Genomic DNA, 22,378 nt, shown 5'->3' on the forward strand with positions numbered 1-22,378 from the left:
GAGAAAAGATCATATATCTTCTTTAAAATCTAATATACAAAATAAAAATGATACTTCTCTAATTATAAAAATTGACATATTATATTTTAAACCAAATAGTAATAATATTTTTTTATTTTATGCATCATTAATAAAATATTTCAATTTCTATATTAATTAAATATTTAATATTTAAAAATAAATAAAATATCTTAATCTTTAAGATAATTAAATATTAAATATTTAAAAATAGATAAAACATTTTAATCTCTATATTAATTTAAATATTTAATATTTAAAAATAAACCAAACATTTTAATCTCTATATTAATTTAAATATTTAATATTTAAAAAACAAATTAACCTATCATGATACAAAATTCCTTTAATATTCAACATAAAAATTGATACCTCTTAGACATATATTTATAAATCCATACCTCTGAGACATGTATTTATAAATCCACTTTTAAATGCTAAACTTTTAAGAAATATGAAACTTGAAAATTCAAAGCCTAAAAAAATGATTCCTACTGAAAATACATACATTATAATAAAAAATTCAAAGTGAAGAGTATACGATTACCCACGATTACCCTTCGCATGGAAAACCCTGCTTCAGCCTTTGGCCCATTTGCAACGACCGTACATGGCTACAGTTATGTGGTTCATCCATAGAATTGAATCACTCGAAGGTATCACTAATTCTATCTATTCCCTTATTGTACTTCGAGTTAGTACATTATCACTAATTCTATCTATTCCCTTATTGTACTTCGGGTTAGTACATTTGGTAAATCTAATGTTTGCTATATATATATATATTATAATTTAATTTTAATGATGTATATGATTCTTTTTGTGAGAAAGGATTATAAAGATATAGATTTTTTTTATTTTAAATTTCAATTTTTTTTAAGAAGAAACACATGCTCTTAATCATTAAGATTATGAAAAAATTTACAAATTTAAAATAAAAGAGAAACTAATTTGGAATTGGAATTAGATTTTAAAGAAATTTATTTTAACATTTAGAAATTAGTGAATTTTATTATTAGTATGTAAATTATAAAATGTTTAGTTATATTTTTATAAAATATAAATATTTAAATTTATAATAATTTAATATAAGTTTTATAAAATTTTGACTATTTCTAAAATAAATAAAAAATAAAATAAAAAAATAATAATAATAAATTACCGCCCATAAATATTAATTCATAAAATTTTCTCTGATTGGACTTGATCATTTAGGCCGAGGCTGTTTTCATGTTAAATCTCTTTAAAATATGAAGCATGTTTTGTGAATGGCAATGGTGGTCTATTTGTGAAGGCAACCCAGTGATAAGCCATCTACCATAGGCCCATTTTTCACCCCACTTATATGGCATGAGTTCGTAAAAGGTGAGGTGAGGTGGTTTTAGTTAAATAGTTATGGTCACATATGACCTTTGAATTAGGTGCAATTCGTAGGTGTTGTTTAAATTTTTTGTTTCTAAGGAATGAAAATGAAATCTGGTTTTGTAGGGTTTTTTTAAAGTTATGTGATACACGTTCAAAGATAATGAGGTGAGGTGGTTTTAGTTAAATAGTTATGGTCGCATATGACCTTTGAATTATGTGCAATTCGTAGGAGTTGTTTAATTTTTTTTTTTAAAAGGAATGAAAATGAAATCTGTTTTCAAGGGTTTTTTTTAAAGTGATGTGATACACTTTCAAAGATAATATATAGGTTAATTTTATGGAATTTTTAAAGTTGGAATTTTGTCTGTATGGTTTATGTTTATTTATTTTGTAAAGAGGTTTTTTACAATTTAGTATAGGGTAGATGTCAAAGCATAAATGTTTAACATCTAACATTTAACAAATTTAATCTAATGTCAATATCGGTCCTAATTAAAATAAAATAAAATTTAAAAACTCTCTAGACTAGTACTAGAAAGGCATTGTAATTTTTAATATTTTGACTCCGTGAAATTACATAAAAAAAATAAATTAAATTAAAAAACACAATAAAATTAAATATAACCCATTGTATTCTTGTCTAATCTAACTTATAAAATAAAATAATTAATTAAAATAAAATAGTCCAGTTATATAAAAAAATGACTCGTGTTTTTTCACAATCCACAGTTTTTTCCCATGATATTCTTATGTAATGTAGCCTATTTAAAAACATAAAGTCCAAATGAATTTTCCACACGTAAAAATAACCAATTGTCAATTTGTCGTGCCAAATTTGAATATTTTGTGTGAGAGCTATATATATATATATATATATATATATATATATATATATATATATATATATATATATATATATATATAGTCACACAAAATTCGGAAAGCGATTCAAGGATTAGAACCTTGAGTTGTCAATTTTGTAGGTGGTTATTATTAGTAAAGGTAAGCCTTCCCCTCTAGAACATCAAAGTTTAAAAGAAAAATAGAAAATCACATTTTAATGATTTTGATTCATTTATTTATTTTATGCTTTATTTTTCTATAATTATCTATTATGTAAACTAGAGTATATCCATCTTAACCCCAGATCTATCAAGTGAGGGATCAAACCTTTCTAGGTGCAAACCTTTCCTCAAGTTTTGCACTAAAAAAAGAGGTTTGCACCTCAAGAGATTTGATCCCTCTAATGATCCCTTGATAGATCCAGGGTTAAGATGGATCTACACAACTATCTAATTAATCATATTTAATTGTATTTGAGTATTTTATAGATCAAATCGCATGAGAAGTGTATTTTCTTTTAAATCATAAAATTAAAAATTAAAAGATTAATAAAAAATATATTTATTGTGTTGAGAGGCACTCTCCAACCTAGTGTAGTAGATATGTCCTAATTTTTAACATTTTGACTTAGTCAAAACAAAACGAAATAAAATAACATAAAATTCTACAGCCCGTGGTTTTTTCCCATGATATTCTTCTCTAATGTGGCTTATTTAAAGGCAAATAATTAAACTAGCATAGATCCATTTTAACTCTGAATCTACCAATTGCTGAGAAGGATCAAATCTATTTAATTTCACTCTAAAAGATGTTTGATCCCTCTTGAGTTAAGATGGATCTAGACAGATCTAGACTGGTATATTATGAACAAAGATCATTTTTGTTTCCAACTTAGTGTAACCTCTTACATTGATTTAACTATGTTTATAACTAGTTTAGATCTATCTTAATTCTAAACCTACCAATAGCAGAGAGGTATAAAATCTCTTTTTACTCTAAAAGAGGTTTGCACTTCAAGAGATTTGGTCCACTCTGGTATATTATGAACAAATATCATTTTTCTTTCCAACTTAGTGTAACCTCTTACACTGAGTTAACTATGTTTATAACCAATTTAGATCTATCTTAATTCGAAACCTACCAATAGCAGAGAGGTATAAAATCTCTTTTTACTCTAAAAGAGGTTTGCACTTCAAGAGATTTGGTCCCTATACACTGGTATATTATGAACAAAGATAATTTTTCTTTCCAACTTAGTGTAACCACTTACATTGAGTTAACTATGTTTATAACCAATTTAGATCTATCTTAATTCTAAACCTACCAATAGCAGAGAGGTATAAAATCTCGTTTTACTCTAAAAGAGGTTTGCACTTCAAAAGATTTGGTCCCTATAGACTCTGGTATATTTGAACAAAGTTCATTTTTCTTTCCAACTTAGTGTAACCTCTTACATTGAGTTAACTATGTTTATAACTAGTTTAGATCTATCTTAATTCTAAACCTACCAATAGCAGAAGGTATAAAATCTCTTTTTACTCTAAAAGAGGTTTGCACTTCAAGAGATTTGGTCCCTATAGACTTTGGGTAGATCGAGAGTTAAGATGGATCTAGGTTGGTTTAATTATTAATTATAATTATAACTATTTATTTTAATTTAATTTTTAATTTTTATGTAATTTTAAGAAGTCAAAATATTTTAATAATAATAATAATAGTATATTTTATTTTATTTTATGTTTGTATAATTTGACAGAGTCAAAATGCTTACTTAAAATAATAGGGTAGGCCAATATCTCTCCTATACTTGCTCAGTTGGAAAGTGCATTTCAACGCCTTCATGGAGTGGTTCTTCAATAGAATTAGTGATATTAATTTGCTTGATTATATATATATATATATATATATATATATATATATATATATATAATCCAAATTTTTAGAAGTTGTTTTTTTCGTCATTCTAACAAATAGACAAATGACTTTTTTTTTTGCTAATCCGGTAATATAATGTTGAGCAAGATTGTGATTTCTTATTGTTTAAATTGCACTTTTGAATGCATAAATAGATTCAACACCCTTAAAAACCTCTAACACACTCCAACTTTGTAGATTAAACAACTTAAACATATGATTCTTAAATTTTCTACTAAATTTTGGGAAAAATTGACTAGAAAAAGTGCCCCAAAAATGACTATTTATAATGTGTTGATATATTTTTGTTTTTTTTTTTTTTTTTTTAAATGGGAAAAGTATTTATATTGTATAAATCCATGCCTAGCTTGTGATAAGTAAATATGGAATCACATATGAAATTCTTCAAATTTTCTATCATTTTTCTCTTATCCAAGAGACATGCTAACATTTCCTAAGGAGCATATTATTGAGCCACAAAAATGGGGTTCTGTAGGTGTATATCTTACAGAATTTACCCAACAAAGCACAACATTTACAAAACCTAAAACCATTGATTGATAACAAAGTCCTTGATGACTATGAACTTGATTTAATGAGCTGATTTGCATTGGGTCAAATTAATTTTTGAGTTATTAGACTCCATTAAGGGATAATTGATGGCCTAATTTGACCATTGACGCAAAATTCTCCTACTTCCCATTTTCATCCATCATTGATTTTGTCTCCTTCTTTGTTATGGTCCCCTAATACATAAAAGTCTGCTATTGATGGAATGTATTTTACCATTTCCATGCTCTTTTCGTGATATTTTCCAAATATTTTTCCTTTGGCATTGAGCCTTTAAATAAATGCTCCAAAATAAGGAGGGAGTCTCCCAAAATTGTGAGCTCTTTCACCTACCTTTTTTTGGAAATCAAGAGACCTTAATAAAGACCATGAATCTCTACTTGATTATTTGTCATATGACTAAGTCCCCATTAGTACCTAAGCACTTTTTCATCTTTAGGTACATAAAGAGCCCCTCCCCCTCCTTCCACAACTGAATTTATTTTGGATTCCCCACCAAAATAGAGAATCCATCTTTGCTCACTATTCTTCCAGGTTCTAAATTTTACATCTCTCATTCTAAGCTTCTAGAATTCTCCCATAATTTACTGATTCCAACTAGTAATTTTTTGAGATGTTATCAATACCTACCAATTTATTGAGCCATGCTTACTCTGACTAATTAAAATCATTCATAGGGGAGCTATGATCCTACTTTTGAACTTTAAATTCATGACACAATACTAATGGTTTAATTTCAACTTTGGGGAGGAGTAAGATTGTTTTAAAGATAGAAATATAATTGGCAATCCAAACTATCCATCATATAAATTTGAGGAGGGATTCCCAATACATTTTGAGAAGATATTTCCATATAAGAATTCCTTTGTAATTTTTTCCCTAAGAGGAGAAGAATTCTTGTAGAGACGAGGACCTTTTGACCCTATTGTGGAGAGGAGATGTTCCCTCCACCCATACATTTTTATATACTAACATTCCAAAAAAAGGGAGATGTCTTCCACTTGATTCTTGCAGAGAGAGCATCTTGAGGAGCCATGGGTGCCTCTCTCTAAGGTTCTCAGTTTTAATATTTTCTTATGTGCAAGGATCCAACTGCATGAATTCACCTTTGTATTAGCATTATTATTCCATATTTGTTACCAAAAATGAGCTTTGAAGACACAATGTACCGAATATAAAAGCCATATATCCTTCCTTGACTAAATAATCTGAAGCATTCCAACCAATTTGATCTTAATCCTCCTTTCTCCAAGGTGCACAACTTATCAACCATTCACAGACCTTAGCAACAAAGCAAGATTTGGTCGAACATTCCTTAAGTTATAATTCTTCTTATTTCCATCTTCATCCCAATTGGATATGTCAACCAATGTAGATTTCCTTTAAGAAAAAAAATATTCTCACACAAGAAATAATTCAGGAAATCGCTCAAGTGGTCATTGGTCCATTATCTTATCAAACCATAGATTAACATTGTTGTTATATCCTGGCTTCCAATACAACCTTGAGCGAATGAAGGGGGATGTTAATAACAAAAATTTCCAGATAGAGGAATATCCTTTTATTAAGTAGATGGATTCTAAACATTAATCTCTTTCTTTGTGAACATATTTTGCCTTTGAGACTACTTTCAACCAATCTTGTTCTTGGGTGACAAATATCCAATTTTTTTTTTCTTCCATTACCTTATTCATTGACAATTGATCCTATATTCACAAACCCTGTTAGGAAACCAGCTCACAAAAAGATAGAAAAGATAGATCAACACCTTAGAAATAAGCCTCTTCGAGGAGGCAACCTCCTTTACATTACACAAATGAACAATTCTTAGATGATGCGAATGAAAAGACTTCCTTTCTATATATAGGAGTCTAAGGGGTCATAATATAATCAGAGTCGACATAACAATAATAATGTAAGGGCACAATAATAACAATAGTGGGCATCTATGGGGCACAATAATAATAATATGGGGACTACATGGGCACAACAATATAATAAGGGGGTTGCGCTAATAACAATAAGGGGTTACACTAGTAGTATAGGGACCTAACATGCCCCTTTCCTTCAAAAGTGTTGTCCTTAACGCTTGAGTAGTTCTTGATGCTCCTCTATAAAATTATTGTCCTCCCATGTGGAATCTTCAGCTGGTAAGTTCTTCCACTTGATGAGATACTCTGAAATTGATTGATTTTGTAGCTGTCGGGTTCTTGTTTCTGTGACTAATCCGGGCTCCAATATGATTTTTCCTTCCTCGTCAAGTTCAAGCAAAATTGTTTGAACTGGGATCTTCTGCAACTTTTGAATGAGTGGCCACACTTCTTCGTCCTTCTTCCATTCATACCTTGTTTCGTTTATCCAATCTGGTTGGATAATAGAAATGGCAGACAACAATGCTTCCACATCCTCATCCTTTCCTGAGAGTGCATCTGCCACAACATTTTTCTTCCCTTTTTGTAGATGATTTCAAAGTCATAACCCAACATCTTTGTGACCCTTTTTTGATTTTCTTCATAGGATAATCTTTATTCTAAAAATTATTTAATACTATCATGATCCATTTTTACCTTGAAGTGTCCTCCCATTAGGTAAGGTCACCATTTCTTAAGTGCGTGTAGTATTGCCAACATTCTCATAAATAGCTTTTTTGAGGGACATTTGTTTGTAAGTATGTAACCATAAAAATACCCAATCACCTACATCAAAAATTCTTTCATTGCGATGTTGATCTACCTATTGTTTCATTCGATTCTGCACCAAAGTGGTGTTATCCTTTAAAAGTTGAAGAACTTGTTGTTGATGCTCGATGTGATCTTTCACTACTTGAATCTTTTACTTCTTGATATGTCCTTATGTATTTAGAGTTTGAGGAGTGGTAATTTCTTCCAGTGCATTACAAGATATGGTTAGATTCATTTCATGATGCTCTATGTGATCTTTCACTTCTTGAACACTTTTCTTCTTGATATGTCCTTTTATCTTGATAGCTTGAGTGGTAATTCCGACCATTGCATTACAAGATATGGTCAGATTCATTTCTTCTTTCTTGATGTCGTCTTTCACTTCTTGAACCTTTTTCTTCTTGATATGTCCTTCTATCTTAAGAGTTTGAGGAGTAGTAATTATTTCCAATGCTTTACAAGATGTGTTCAGATTCATTTCTTCTTTCTCCGAGGTTGGTTCTTGGTGTATATACTCTTCTTTTGACATTTCTTGATCCTTTTCTTTCTCCTCTCCACAATAAATGTAAAATAATTTCTTCTCAGCACACTTATGACCTTTAATGTATTTTTTATCGCAATTGTAACAAAGCCCTTTTTCTCCTTTTTCTTCCAATTGTTGTGGTGTAACCCTTGTAGGTTGTGGAAGGCTAGGAGAAACAACACTTCCATCTTTATAGTTGTGAGGGGTAGACTTCCTTGTTGCCATAATTTTTCTTTCCACTTTGTAACAAAGCCCTTTTTCTCTTTTTTCTTCCAATTGTTGTGGTATTTCTCTAAAGAAGGTGTTTCTCTTTATATCCTCATAATGTGCTATAATTTCCTCCGTGAAAATTGACCACGTAACAAGTGGTTTATGAGAACAAAGCCCTTTATACCATAAAAATTGATCTTGTTCTAAATATGAAGATGCAACACATACCTTTCGTAATAGTGGTATACCATGTAGATCAAAATATTTCTCCATCTGTAGTATCCAATTTACCGGATCCTTGCCATCAAACTTCCTCATCTTGATTTTTCTTGATTTTAGTAGCTTGATCTTGAAATGACCGTAACTCTGTAATTTCAAATCTCCAAGTTCTGAAATTTATTATTGCGTTACCTCTCTAAGTTCTCTTTCTAACCCTGTAAGTCTGATCAGAATTTGATTATCCAAGAAAGAGTTATGCCAAATCTCCCACGGTGACTTGTTTATAGACTAGTTTAGTAGATCAAACTTGTACAACATGCCACATCTCACTGTTTCAACGTTAGTACCTGAAACTAATATACAAAAAACTACAGGCAGTTCTCTTTCTTAAACTTCTCACGAAATTTCAATCTGATGCTTAGAAAAAAAGTTATGACAATTTTCCCAAGGTGACCTATTTGGGATGTAATTCGGGGGTCTGCAAAAACCCTAACTTCCTCAAATTATATCTTCAAAAATATAGTGAGACAAGATCTGAAATTCGGAGTTGAGGTTCAGACCGATTTCGTCTCAAATGGTTTTTTTTTGGCTTATGAAACCTCGTAGCGAAAATTCCACGATGACCTGTTTTAGATGAAATTTCAGAGCTTGCAAAAACCCTAACTTCCTCATATTATAGCTCCGAAAATATAGCAAGACAAAATCTGAAATTCAGATCAGAGGTTCAGCACGATTTCTTCTCAAATGGGTTTTTGTTTAGCTTCTGAAATGTTTCAGAAATTTTTTTATAGTGAAAATGCCATGATGACCTGTTTGGAGCAGTGAAACCCTAGAATCCAAAGCTTTGATACCAAATGTTAGGAAACCAGCTCACAAAAAGATAAAAAAGATAGATCAGTGCCTTAGAAATAAGCCTCTTCGAGGGGGAAACCTCCTTTACATTACACAAATGAACAATTCTTAGATGTTACAAATGAAAAGACTTCCTTTCTATATATAGGAGTCTAAGGGGTCATAATATAATTAGATCGGACATAACAATAATAATGTAAGGGCACAATAATAACAATAGTGGGCTTCTATGGGGCACAATAATAAAAATATGGGGACTACATGGGCACAACAGTATAATAAGGGGGTTGTACTAATAATAATAAGGGGTTACACTAGTAGTATAGGGACCTAACAAACCTCCATGATTTTAATGGGCTTTCACTAGAGCCCATTTAAGCATTTAAGAAAATGGAAATTTTTGGAGCTTTCCTTACCACCTTCCCATAAGAATTTGTGGATTTGTTTTGCTAAATCCGAAAGGATGCTCTGTGGAGAAAGGAGATTTGAGAATTGGTATAAAAGAAGAGAGAGAGAACTGCCTTGATAAGAACAACACACCCAACAAGATTGAGCCATCAAGTTCCCCAAGAGGCAAATTCACCTTTAAATTTTACTAGGACTCCTTCCCATGCTTGAGTTGAATGTGATTTTAGGCAGATTGGAATCCATAGATATTTGAATTCCTTCCATGATTCGACTATTTGAAAACCCAAAATTATTTCAATTTGTCTTTGCTTCCTTAATGATGCATTCCATGTATAATCTGAGATTTCCCTGAGTTTGTTTGGCCTCCAGGGGCTTCAAGAAAGGATTTTTTTTTTTTTGAACCTTCTAGCTATTATTGTGGAGGCACCCCCCAACGAGAATGCATCGTTAGAACATTGAGAATGTCATAATGCAAGTTTCTATGATTCATGATTTAATATTATATTCAAATGAAAAGTTAAATACATAAAAAAAAATATATGAAAATAAAAGAGCATGTTAAGATAACAAATGGGAATGACAGAATGCAAGTTTCTATGATTTGATTTAATATTATATTCAAATGAAACATTAAATACATAAAAAAAATATGAAAATAAAAGAGTAAAATCTTAAGATAACAAGTGTAATATGGGGCGTTGATTAGTATTTGCCTCTTATGCCAAAAGTAGAGAATCCTTATGGGGTGAATGTGATCATATAACTTAGTTATATCAAGTGTATGATTTAAGCATCACAACTTTGGTGGAGGGGGAATCAAATTGCTAATAATCTATTGGTACATGATAACATAGTTTTATGAAAAAATGGTTACCAACAATTAAATAATTAAACAATAAAAACATATATTATGATTAATGAAATATATTAATGGAAAAAGGTGAAAAAACAATGTTATTAGAAAATATACAACAATTAATAGAAAGCAAATAAGGAATGATTATAGGTTAATAAATATTTATTGTTAAAAATAAGTATGATAATGAATGGAAATAAAATATTAATTATGGAAAAATCCATATATTTGAATTTTTTTTTGGATAATTAATTTATGAGGACACTTGGCGATTAGAGTTTTTTTTTTTGTTATGAAAATTTGATTTTAACCCACATAAAATTAGGCACACAACAATCAAAATTTAAAAATTCAAAAAATAAATTTCAATTTCTAAAAAAATAGTTTAATATTTAATTTTACCAAAACTTTAATAAATTTCAAAAAGAAAATTGCAAATTAATTAAGCCTCAAAGCATTTTGACCCAAAAAAATTTACAATATACACATATTAAATTGAAAAAAAAAAAAAAAAATAGAAAAATTAATAAATAATATTTTATTAAATAAAATGTTAGGAAAAAACTAAGTAAATTATGATTAAAAAATATAGCTACACTGGTTGGTTCCAAACGCATCGGCCTAAATTTTCCAATGTGCTTTCTTCTGAAATTGTTTTCAGTTAAAAATACAAAAATTAAAAATAAAAACCAACCAAAATAGAAATTAAAAGAATTCAAAATAATAGTAAAAAAAAACCAAAATCGATAGGTTTAACATTAAAATCACAAATTTATAAGCTTCTATATATAAATATAAAGAAATTAATATATATATATATATATATATATATATATATATATATATATATATATATATATATATATATATATATATATATATATATATATAATTTATTTATGATAGATGTGGAGTTAAGGGGTTAGATGGCGGGAGCTGGGATGGATCGCACGCGCAAAGGTCTGGGTTAGGGTTTCCTCTCGCGCTTTTTCTGCGGTTCGTAGAGGCTAGGGTTCGATAGCACTTCCTCGTCTAGGTTACAACCGTTGCGGTCACGGCTCAGGGAACCTACAGCTGCAACATCCCCATCGATTTCTTCACCTGTCATTTTCGGTCGCCGACAAAGTGACAGTTATGGATGACTTGGAGCATGAAGCGGTGGATTACTCGGCGGATCCCTCGCCGGACAAAGCTATTTTTGGGAATCCCAGTTTTGCCCCTCGCTCACAGTTCATGCCTTCCTCATCTTCTACTGTTCCTGCGCGCACACCTTACCCATCCTCCGCCTCGCCCGCAGTTTATCACTCCATTCCATCATCCGCTGGAGCACATCCCATCGAATCTCCGCCCTTCGAAGTCCCTCCGCTCTCGCCGGGTTCTCTGCAGTTCTTGGCCTCACATACACCTCCCTCGCCCTCATTCGATCCACAGGCTCCGCCCCTCCTTTCGGTGCCTTTCCCCCCGCCGGCAGCTACACCTGCATCACATCCCTCCGTTTCGGGAGTCCGCCCATCTGGTTGCTTTGAAACTCCTGCGGTCGTTATTCACCCCACAAATCCCCCTTCCCGGGAAGGCATTACAAATCCACTGGTGGATCATCCGTCGGCCCCCCGTTCCGGCAAAAAGAAGGCAAAGTGTGTTAGATCTACGACAAGGGACATCTCCATCAAATTCGACAAATCGAAGCCGCTCGGAGATTATATGGACATTGCAAACACTGTGTTAGTAGGGCACGTCAGGGGTAGAACATACTCGAGACAGAGGCTCAATCTATGGGTAAAGGAGATCTGGGGCGGAGTGCTTTTTGACCTACCAGAGGTCCATGTCCTCCCCAGAGGATGGTTCTCCCTTAAATTTTCCAAGGAAAGTCAGACAAACCTGGTATTGGGCCGATACTGGCATATTGAAATGGCCCCGGTCCTCCTCAAGCGCTGGAACCCCCTTTTCGACCCTGAGCGGGAGCAGCTCGGTGCAGGACCAATCTGGGTTCGCCTCCCAGGCCTTCCGTTACCATTCTGGGCTGAAGAAGTTTTCATTAAGGTTGGCAATGCCCTGGGGACTTATTTGGACTACGATCGCACATATGTGGAATCTGGGAATAGAACACTTGCGCGGATTTTGGTTCATCTGGACACCCGTGAAGGACTTGAGGAGCAAATCACGCTTCAGTGGGGAAGGTGTATCAGAGTGCAGCTGCTGGATTATGAAGGAGTCCCCTTCCGGTGCAGACGATGCCATAAAGTCGGACACCTTGCAAAGGACTGCCCACTCAACAAGAAAGCCGAAGACTCTCCGAAGAGTACCCCGACTCCTACCAGGACGACATCTCCCAACACTTCTCGCCCTCCCTCTACTGGCTCACCCCCTCCGGCTTCAGCTCCCGCGGACGATTCAGGACTCCGACGTCCATCGCCTCCTATTACCAGGGCACGCTCGGCGGCAGAAGCGGGTATGATCTCAGGTTCTTTTACCACACATAATCTTTCTTCGTTTGATGGTAACCATGTCATTGGTCCCTCTTCACATTCCTCCATGATTCAATGCACATTAACATCATCTCCTCTAATCTACAACACCGATCCCATCATATCCACTACTTCCCCTGAGACTTGCACCTCCCCGCGCCCGTCTTCCCCACCACACCCTTATTTTCTGCGGTCTAGGAATCCTGCCAAAGAGACTCCAGCCGGACATTCTGGTCTGGGCATTGTTATTCCAGAAGGAGGTGTTTTGAATACCAGAGGGAGAAAATCCCATCTCTCAAAGGCCATTAAACTAGCTGGGGCAGAGGTGGTCTCTGGCCGACAATCGACCATTGACAGGGTCCTTAGAGCAGGACACACCCCGAGAGGTGTGCCCCCATGAAGTGCCTATCCTTTAACTGCCGAGGACTGGCTAGTTCCTCCAAGAAACTAGCCATGAAGCGGCTCGTTGAAACTGAGCCTATAGACATTATCATGCTACAAGAGACACTCTGCTCAGCTGAACAGATTACTCGAGTCTTGCAAGCCTTGACCCCTGGATGGAGCTTTTATGCCAATGATGCAGTAGGTCGATCTGGGGGTCTAGCCATTGGAATCAACCCTCGCTCCATTAAACTGATTTCGACCTTGGGGGGGGCAGGGTTCATTGGTTTGGACATTTTCTCAGCTGATCTCGGCATGGATCTCAGAATAGTCAATGTATATGCTCCCTGCTGCCAGAGAGAAGCGTTCTGGCAGCACATCCTACACCTCCCATTACTGAATGAAGACCATGTTATTATCGGAGGAGACCTCAATTTCTCTCTGGGATTCAGGGAGTCTTGGGGCTCGGAAGCACAAATCGATCCCATTACCGATTACATGACCAATCTGCTGGAGCAATCAAATTTCATGGATATTCCAATGCAGCGTCTCCTTCCTACTTGGAGGAATCGACGAGTTGGGGATGCTGCTCTTGCTCGCAGACTTGACAGATTTCTCCTAAAGGGGACTCTCCTACAGCGTCTGCATCTCTTCAGACAATGGGTTGGCTCGGGGGGGCAATCGGATCATAATCCTATATATCTGGAGATTCAGGGTCCTTCCAAGAAACCCAAGGCACCCTTCAAATTTAATCACATCTGGCTGAAGGATCCTTCATATATCAAGCTGATAAAGGATTACTGGATGGCTCACCCTATCAATGACAATGAATCTCTTGCCAAAGGTTTCTACAGGAACCTTTCAGAAATAAAGCATATTTCTATTCAGTGGGCAAAGGAGAAATTGGAGTGGGAAACAGCACAGCTCACCCAAATTGAAGCTGATCTAAGCTCTCTCTCCGACGACCGAGGATTGGGGTTCATCTCAGCTACTGAAAAATGTAGGCTAATTGAATTAGAAAATCAAAAAGCCAAGATCCTCAAAGAAAGAGAGGAATCCATCAGATTAAGGAGTAGAGCTTTATGGATACAAGCTGGGGATGATAACACAAAGTTTTTCCATAACTTTGCAAAGAGCAGGAAAGTATATAATACTATCTGGAAGCTACCCTCCCCGGATGGAGACATCGCAGAAAATTTTAACAAGCTCGCTCACCTGGGCCCCACCCATTTCAGGAATCTTTACAAGAGCCCCCGGGAAGCCAATCTACTGGATATCATTAATGTGGCAAACCACTTCCCGAGATTCGTGGAGGAAGATGATGTGGAGGCATTAACTGACCCAGTAACAGCTGAGGAACTTGAAGGAGTGCTGAAATGGTTCAAGAAAGACAAAAGCCCTGGCCCAGATGGTTGGACCATCGAATTCTACTTAGCCTTCTTCGAAGTATTGGGGCAGGATCTGCTGAGGGTGGTCGAGGAGAGCCGGACTACTGGATCCATATATCATGCTATCAATTCTACTTTCATTGCTCTCATCCCCAAATCAGACTCCCCGGCATCCTTTGAGGATTACCGGCCCATCTCGTTGTGTAACTGCCTCTATAAGATCATATCTAAGACCATTGCTAACCGTCTTAGACCCATCCTCTCCAGATCCATTGCCCCGCAGCAATTTGCATTTCTTGAATCTAGGCAGATCCACGAGGCCATTGGACTTTCACAAGAAGCCCTTCACTCCATTTGGTCAAAGAACCTTAAAGCCATCCTCCTCAAGATCGACCTTTCCAAAGCTTTCGACCGAGTCAGCTGGCTCTATCTTAAAATGATCCTCATACATCTAGGGTTCCCTCATGCCTTCATCTCTTGGATCATGGCCTGCATCACCTCTCCTTCCTTCAGTATCCTCATCAACGGCTCGGCCTCTACTTTTTCCCACTCTGAAAGAGGTCTGAGACAAGGGTGCCCCCTATCACCCCTTCTCTTCCTCTTGGTCATGGAAGGTCTCAGCCGCCTCATGGAAGCGGCAAAGAGGGATGGAGACATTGGGGGACTTGGCATAACCGATCTTTGCTATCTTACTCACTTACTTTTTGTAGACGATGTCCTTATACTTCTAGATGGCAGTGTAAGAGACACCCGGACCTTCACAAAGATCCTGCAACGTTTTTCTGCAGCTACTGGAATGCAGCCAAATCAGATGAAATCTACCATCACCTGCTCTCGCACCTTTGTTCAGGAGACCCGGACAGCCCTTCAGGCTTTTCCTTACTCGGTTCACCCTCTGGATAGAGGCCTCAAATACCTGGGTTTCAATCTGAAGCCAACCTGCCAAAGGATAGCTGATTGGGTCTGGTTGGTGGCCAAATTGGAAAAAAGACTCATGGGATGGAGCTACAGATATCTCTCTAGGGCTGGCAGATTGGTGCTCATTAAATCTGTGCTAGAGGCTACCCCGGTCTTCTGGATGGCACTAGCCTGGATTCCAAGGAATATCCTGGGAAGGTTACAGCAGCTGTGCAATCGATACCTCTGGAACGGGAGTCAGGAGAAAAGAATCTTTGCTTGGATCAGCTGGAAGAAAATCTCTCTGCCCAAAAAATGGGGAGGATGGGGCCTCAAAGACCTCCCTGATTTCGCCAAGGCACTGGCCGCCAAGATGGGATGGACATTGCTTACTAGCCAAAATCTGTGGACATAGGTAACCTATCACAAATACATATGGCCCCAAAATATTCTGGATTGGGCCTGGCTACCATCCTGGTCATCTAAGGGATGTTCATCAGTCTGGAAGGCTTTGATAGATTCCCTTCCTCTCATTCGGGACAATCTAGCTTGGCGAATAAACGATGGGATGACGGGCAGGATTGGCTTGGACCCATGGATCAACAGTGGGGGCAGACACATATTAAATCGGGAGCTTATCACTCATCTACAAACCCGGGACATTCGGCATTTCGCTCAGATTGCCGATCAGCATCACACGGACATATTCTCCCAAGCTTGGAAAACTGCCCAACAACTGGAACTCCCTCTTCAATGGCATCAAGAATGGGAACAATATACCGTGGCATTAACTGAATCCCACATCCGCATCAAACAAGGGCCGGATGAACTTATATGGTGCATCGCGGATCATGGTATATATGCTCCAAAATATGGGTACAAAGCTCTCATATCCTACAGAACACCTGATCAGATACACTCGTGGTGGCAAACAATCTGGAAGCTCAAGGCTCCACCCCGCTCCAAACTCTTCTTCTGGTGCGCCCTCAATGGTATTGTCCCCACTGGAGATCAACTTACCCACAGAGCCATCTACGGCCCTACTTGGTGTTCGTTCTGCAAGAATGCGTCAGAAAACACAGATCACATTTTCCTACACTGCCCTGCTATACTCAACCTATGGAGAAATATCTGTAATCAATTGGGCATAGCGGGCCAATGGACTGGACTTGATCTACAAAGCGCATGGGATACCTGGTCACACAGTCATCTGGGCACAAAACTACAAAACCTCCCCCCTGTGGCCACTTGGCATATCTGGCTCGCTCGGAATCGGGCTATATTCGAGGATCGACCGATATCATGGAGCCGGATTGAAATCACTATCATTGCTGCTTATTAGGAGCTACCTGATCCGCCACCTCCCAGACCCAGAACCATACAGCCTATGCCCGATATCGACAGAACCACCCCGTGGGCCTTTTTCGACGGGGCAGCAAATCAAGCCGGGTGTGGAGGGGGATTTGTCCTGCACATAAACGAGCATCATCGATATCTTGCAAAAATGGGTTTCGGAATTGGATCAAATAACTTTGCTGAGCTTTCTGCTATACACAATCTTCTACACTTTGCATTATCGCATCAACACACAAAGATCAATATATTTGGGGATTCAATGGTGGTTGTTAACTGGATTAACAATGTCACTACTTGTCATACACACACACTCAGCAATTTATTACATGATACACTCACTCTCAAAGCAGCTTTTGATCATTTCTCTTGTTTACATATTTACAGAGAACACAATAGCGAGGCTGACAAATTATCCAAAGAGGCCTCGACACTTCCCAGAGGCGATTGGCAAATAGTGGAGCAGAATGGAACAGAAGAGCACCAATTTTACCACAGGCCATACATAGATCAGAGACAACAAAGGGACAATAGTCCCGATAGCTGACAGATAATGGAGACTATTTTGACGAAATGTTTGGAACACTGCCACTATGTTTATAAAACAGAATCCTTTTGTGATAGCGAATAGGCTGAAAAGCCAGAACATATGAATGTACACAGCACATTTTGTAACTACTCACTAAACAACACCTTGAGAGGTGAATTTTGTATGATCGATACAGTAATGCCATGGCATCTGCTTATGTAATTTTCTAATATTAATGAAAGTTACTGATTTTTCCAGTGAAAAAATATAAAATTTATTTATAATAATAAAAAAATAAAAAATTTAAAGATTAAACAAAAAAAATTATTATTATATATTATTTCTTTATATATATATATATATATATATAATAAATAAACAATTCAACACAAATAAGAGAATCAAAAGACAAGAACAAAATGAAGATATATAAAATAATAAAAAAAATCAAAAAACAAAGAATAAAATGAAGATATATGAAAAAAATATTTTAAGTTATGAATGATAAGAAACAAAATGAACATATATAAAAAAAATTATTAAATTATAAAAACCACAAATTTGTAAATTAAAAATAATATATAATTTTTTATATATTTGAAAATAAAAAAAATACAAATAAAAAATAAAAGATTATATATAATATAAAAATTCCAAAAAAAATATTTATAAATAAGAATCTAAAGAATCCAATGTACTAATAACTAAATATAACCAAATTCTATGATAGAGCATAAAATAAATGAATTTAAATACTAAGGAATAAAACAAAAATAATAAAAAAGAAAAGAAAATTTTAGATATAATTTATATTTAATAAATTAAAAGAGGTATATGGAATTTTTTTTAGTGTATAACTTTTTTTTTAAAGGAATATTGATAAGATTCCACCTTTAGCCTCTTGAATACCATTCACATCTCTTGAAGATTAGTCAAAGAGTTAGTGGAACCTAGAAACATGAAAGGTGTTTATTTAGTGTTATGTTCTTGTGGGACTCGCTATATTGGAAACACTAGTGGTTCCATAAATTAAAGGACTCAATAACAAGTGACTGATATAAAACATTGTAGGGCTTGCTCCTCAACTTTGGTCGAGCATGTTGAGAAAACACAACACCACATTTGTATAAAAAATTTTAAAATTGGTCATTTCCATCACTCTAAATTGTGAAACAATAAAAATTGAAAAAAAATCTAATACCTTAAATAAAGATGATAGGTGAAAGATTATTAGTTATTAAATTCCATCCCTCCCTTTATTCCTATGTATCCTCCTTTATTTTTCTCCCTGAATTTTTTCTCTCCCTTCCCTTGTTTTATTCACCTTAATATTTTTATTGTTAATCCCTTTTATTATTTAGTTTACGGTCATTTTACGCCTTTTCTAATTTATTAAGTGTAAATTATATGTATCTTTTTTATTTTTTATTATTTTTCTTGATTTCCTTATTATTAAAATTCATAAATTATATGTATCTTTTTTTATTTTTTTTTATTTTTTTTTATTTTTCTTGATTTCCTTATTATTAAAATTCATTTGTTTTCTATTCTTTCATAGAATTTGGCTATCTTTATAGATTTTTTATAAGTATATTTATTCTTTCCTAAATTTATACATTTTTTTCATTTAACTTTTAGTGTCTTATTAATTATTAATCAGATTCTTTGAATTCTTATTTATAAATAAATAATTTTTTTATATATGGGTTTTGATTCCTTTCTTTGGATGATTTGTTTTTTTTGAAATTTTATATTATATTTTATTTTTAATTTGTGTATTTTTTATATATATAACATTATATATTATATTCATTTCGTTTTTTCTGGTTAATAATGATGATGATAATAATAATAATAATATTTGGATATTTTTATTCTTTTTATATATATTTATAAATTTATTTTTTTTAATATTAAAATGCATTGATTTTGGTCTTCTTTATTGTTATTTTGAATTATTTTCATTTTCATTTTTCTTAATTTTTTTTTTTTTTTTTTTTTTTTATGTTTTCTTTAACATTTCAATTAATAAAATGGTCGGCATGGTAGGGAGGTGCTATGGGAAGGAGCTGAGAAGAGCGATGGAGATCTAGGGTTAGGGTTTAGGAACAGGAGCCCCAAGCAGACTGGCTCCTAGCCGAAAGCACGGGATCCCGTGGCCACCTGCGATACCTCATAACAGATTGCGTTAAATAATATAAGGGAAGCAGTTACTGAGACCAAGCCAGACTACGAGGAGATGACGAAAGTAGGCGGGGGGAGATCCCCTCTTACAAGGAGATAAAAGTAGGGGAATCAAGCCGAATTGGAGCAAATGGCGGACCAGGAAATCATGGCAATATATCGCCGGTGATGGGAGAAGTTTGATAGGCGAGGACATCGAACAAATGTTTACCAAGGGCTACCAAAAAACCTAGGTTCGTTGTCCCAAATAATAAATTGGAGGAGTATAGAGGCCATATGAAAGATCATGCTCTCATATGTAAGTTTGTAGGAACATGGCCATCTGAAAAAGAGTTGATGAAATGGATACACTTAAAGTGGAAACCCAAAGGACATATAGATCTTAAACTAGGAGCAAAAGGGTTTTTTACAGTAATATTTACAAACCTGGAGGATAAGGAGAGGATATTTGAGGAAGGGCCATACTTCTTCAATAATGCAGGTCTATTCATGAGGCAATGGGAGGAGTGTTACAATCCAGAAAAAGAAAGGATGCTAGCGGCACTAGTCTGGGTCTGGCTATTTGGACTCCCGATAGAGTTCTGGGACCTAGAGATTTTAGAAGGAATTGGGAACTCAATTGGGACTTTTGTGAAGGTAGTAGAAACCACCAAGAGAGGAAGATATACATATTACGCCAGGATCTGTGTCTACGTGAATATTACAGAACCATTGCTGGAGCATATTGAACTAGAATATCAGGATGAAGTATGGCAACAACCAATCGATTACGAACACATTCCATTCAGGTGCAGATGGTGCCATGAGTATGGCCATCTGTTTAAACATTGTCCGATGAATGAAGGAAACATCCCATCAAATCAGGGGAGGAAAAGAAAAGGACAGAGCAAGAGAGTAGGTTGAATGAAGAAAACAGAGGAGGGTTCACAGAAGTACAGAGAAGAAAGAGACCCCAAAAAGGAAAGACCAAACTAAACCCTTCTTACCCAGAAGGCAACTAGAAAAGTCAGAATCAGTTCAAGATCTTGCGAGATCAAGAAATGGAAATGGAAGGAGCAGAAGAGGAAGAGGAAATAAGAGAAGTCTAGAAAGAAAACAGGAAGGGCAATAAAGAAATGAATAACATAGCATTGGAAAAAGAGGGAGAAAAGGAAGATAGGGAACAAGAACAAACTCAAGAACAGATCCAAATGGAAATAGACCTACAACAGGAACAAGAAGGAGAGGAAGAACAGATTATGAGGAAACTCCTACAGGAATGGAAGCATTTGGACAAACGGTTTATACCAGAGGACCAGAAACAACTCTACATGGACATGTTCCAAAGATACAAGGAAAAACGAGGACAATGGACAAAAAAGCAACCCGAGCAACTTGGGTCACAAGGAGATCAGAACACAGAAACAGGAACCACAGGGAAAGGTGGATGGAAAAGAGGAAAGAGGCCTATGAGTGAGACCATTCAAATGGTAGGAGAGATGCTGGTGAACTCAGGGAAAGTTGTACCATTGTCAGAGGTCTTCCAACAACCCTCAAAACTATTGAAATGATTATTACAACCTGGAATATCAAATGGATGAACAACAAGGGAAACCAAAGATATTTGAAAGAGAGACTCAAAAGGGATAAGCCAACTATAACACTAATCCAAGAAACTAAATTAAAGGAGAGCAAACTAAAAGAAGTGATGAAAAATTTTAGGCCATACTATGAGATCATGGGACAAGATGCAACAGGCAGTGCAGGGGGAGTTGCAATTTTGTGGAATCCAGAGGAAGTCCAATTTGAAGATTGGATCAGCATTCCTCGTATCCTCTCAGGGAGATTTAGGATTTTGGGCTCTAAAGAATGGATCCTTTTAACAAATGTATATGGGCCTCATATACAGAATGAATGTAGGGTTTTCCTTCAGAACCTGGCAGTCATGAGGTCCTTCTATCCTGCTTCACCTTGGATAGTTGGAGGAGACTACAATATGATAAAAGATCTAAACGAAAAAAAGGGCGGGCTCAGAAGAACAGAGACAAACATGAAAACCTTTGGGGATTGGATAGTAGATAAAAGACTTGTGTACATTCAGACAAAAAACGGAATATATACTTGGAATAACAGGGGGGGAGGTAGAAACCAGATTTCCTCCAGACTAGACCGATTCTTCCTATCAGAACAGATCATGAATTGGGATATTTACATTGAAGCGGAGATTCTGCCGGGGATGGGATCAAATCACTGGCCGGTTAACGCTGAACTAGACATAAATCCAGCCCTAAGAGAAAACCCTTCAGATTTGAAGCCTTTTGGCTTAGGGACAAAAACTTTATGAAGAAAGTAGAGAAATGGTGGAAACAAAGTAGTCAGAGAGGAAGAAATAAAATGGAGACATTTCAGATGAAATTAAAAGAGCTTAAAGGGCACATCAAGAAATGGAATGAGGAAGAATTTGGGCATATACTCAAGGACCAGAAGATGTTAGAACAAAAGATGAAACAAATACAACAAGAAATAATAAATACAGGTAGGAGTGAAGACCTGGCCAAGGAGGAAGGGATCTTGATAGGGCAACTTGAAGAGAGACGGAAACAAGAAGAAATCTTGTGGAGGCAAAAATCCAGGGTGAACTGGCTAAGAGAAGGGGAATGAAACACAAAGTTCTTCCATCAAGCAATGGTCCAGAGAAGGCAAAGAAATAGAATCTTCTCCATTAAAAATGAAACAGGAACAA

General features: G+C 35.5%; 2 protein-coding genes across 2 annotated transcripts; both read left to right on the top strand.

The window, feature by feature from the left end:
• Positions 1–13,377: 13,377 nt before the first annotated feature.
• Positions 13,378–16,005, top strand: LOC149208865 (uncharacterized). Its single transcript, XM_089398446.1, has 2 exons — positions 13,378–14,684; positions 15,315–16,005. Exons 1-2 carry the CDS (start codon positions 13,378–13,380, stop codon positions 16,003–16,005), a joined length of 1,998 nt encoding a protein of 665 aa, XP_089254572.1.
• A 5,368-nt stretch (positions 16,006–21,373) lies between these two features.
• On the top strand, positions 21,374–21,979 carry LOC149208866 (uncharacterized). Its single transcript, XM_089398447.1, has one exon. The coding sequence runs from the start codon at positions 21,374–21,376 to the stop codon at positions 21,977–21,979; it is 606 nt and encodes a 201-aa protein (XP_089254573.1).
• The last annotated feature ends 399 nt before the right edge of the window (positions 21,980–22,378 follow it).

Source organism: Pinus tabuliformis, chromosome 1_2 (genome assembly GCF_031772625.1).
Source record: "Pinus tabuliformis cultivar Carrire ecotype Pingquan chromosome 1_2, CPIR1, whole genome shotgun sequence".
NCBI lineage: Eukaryota > Viridiplantae > Streptophyta > Pinopsida > Pinales > Pinaceae > Pinus > Pinus tabuliformis.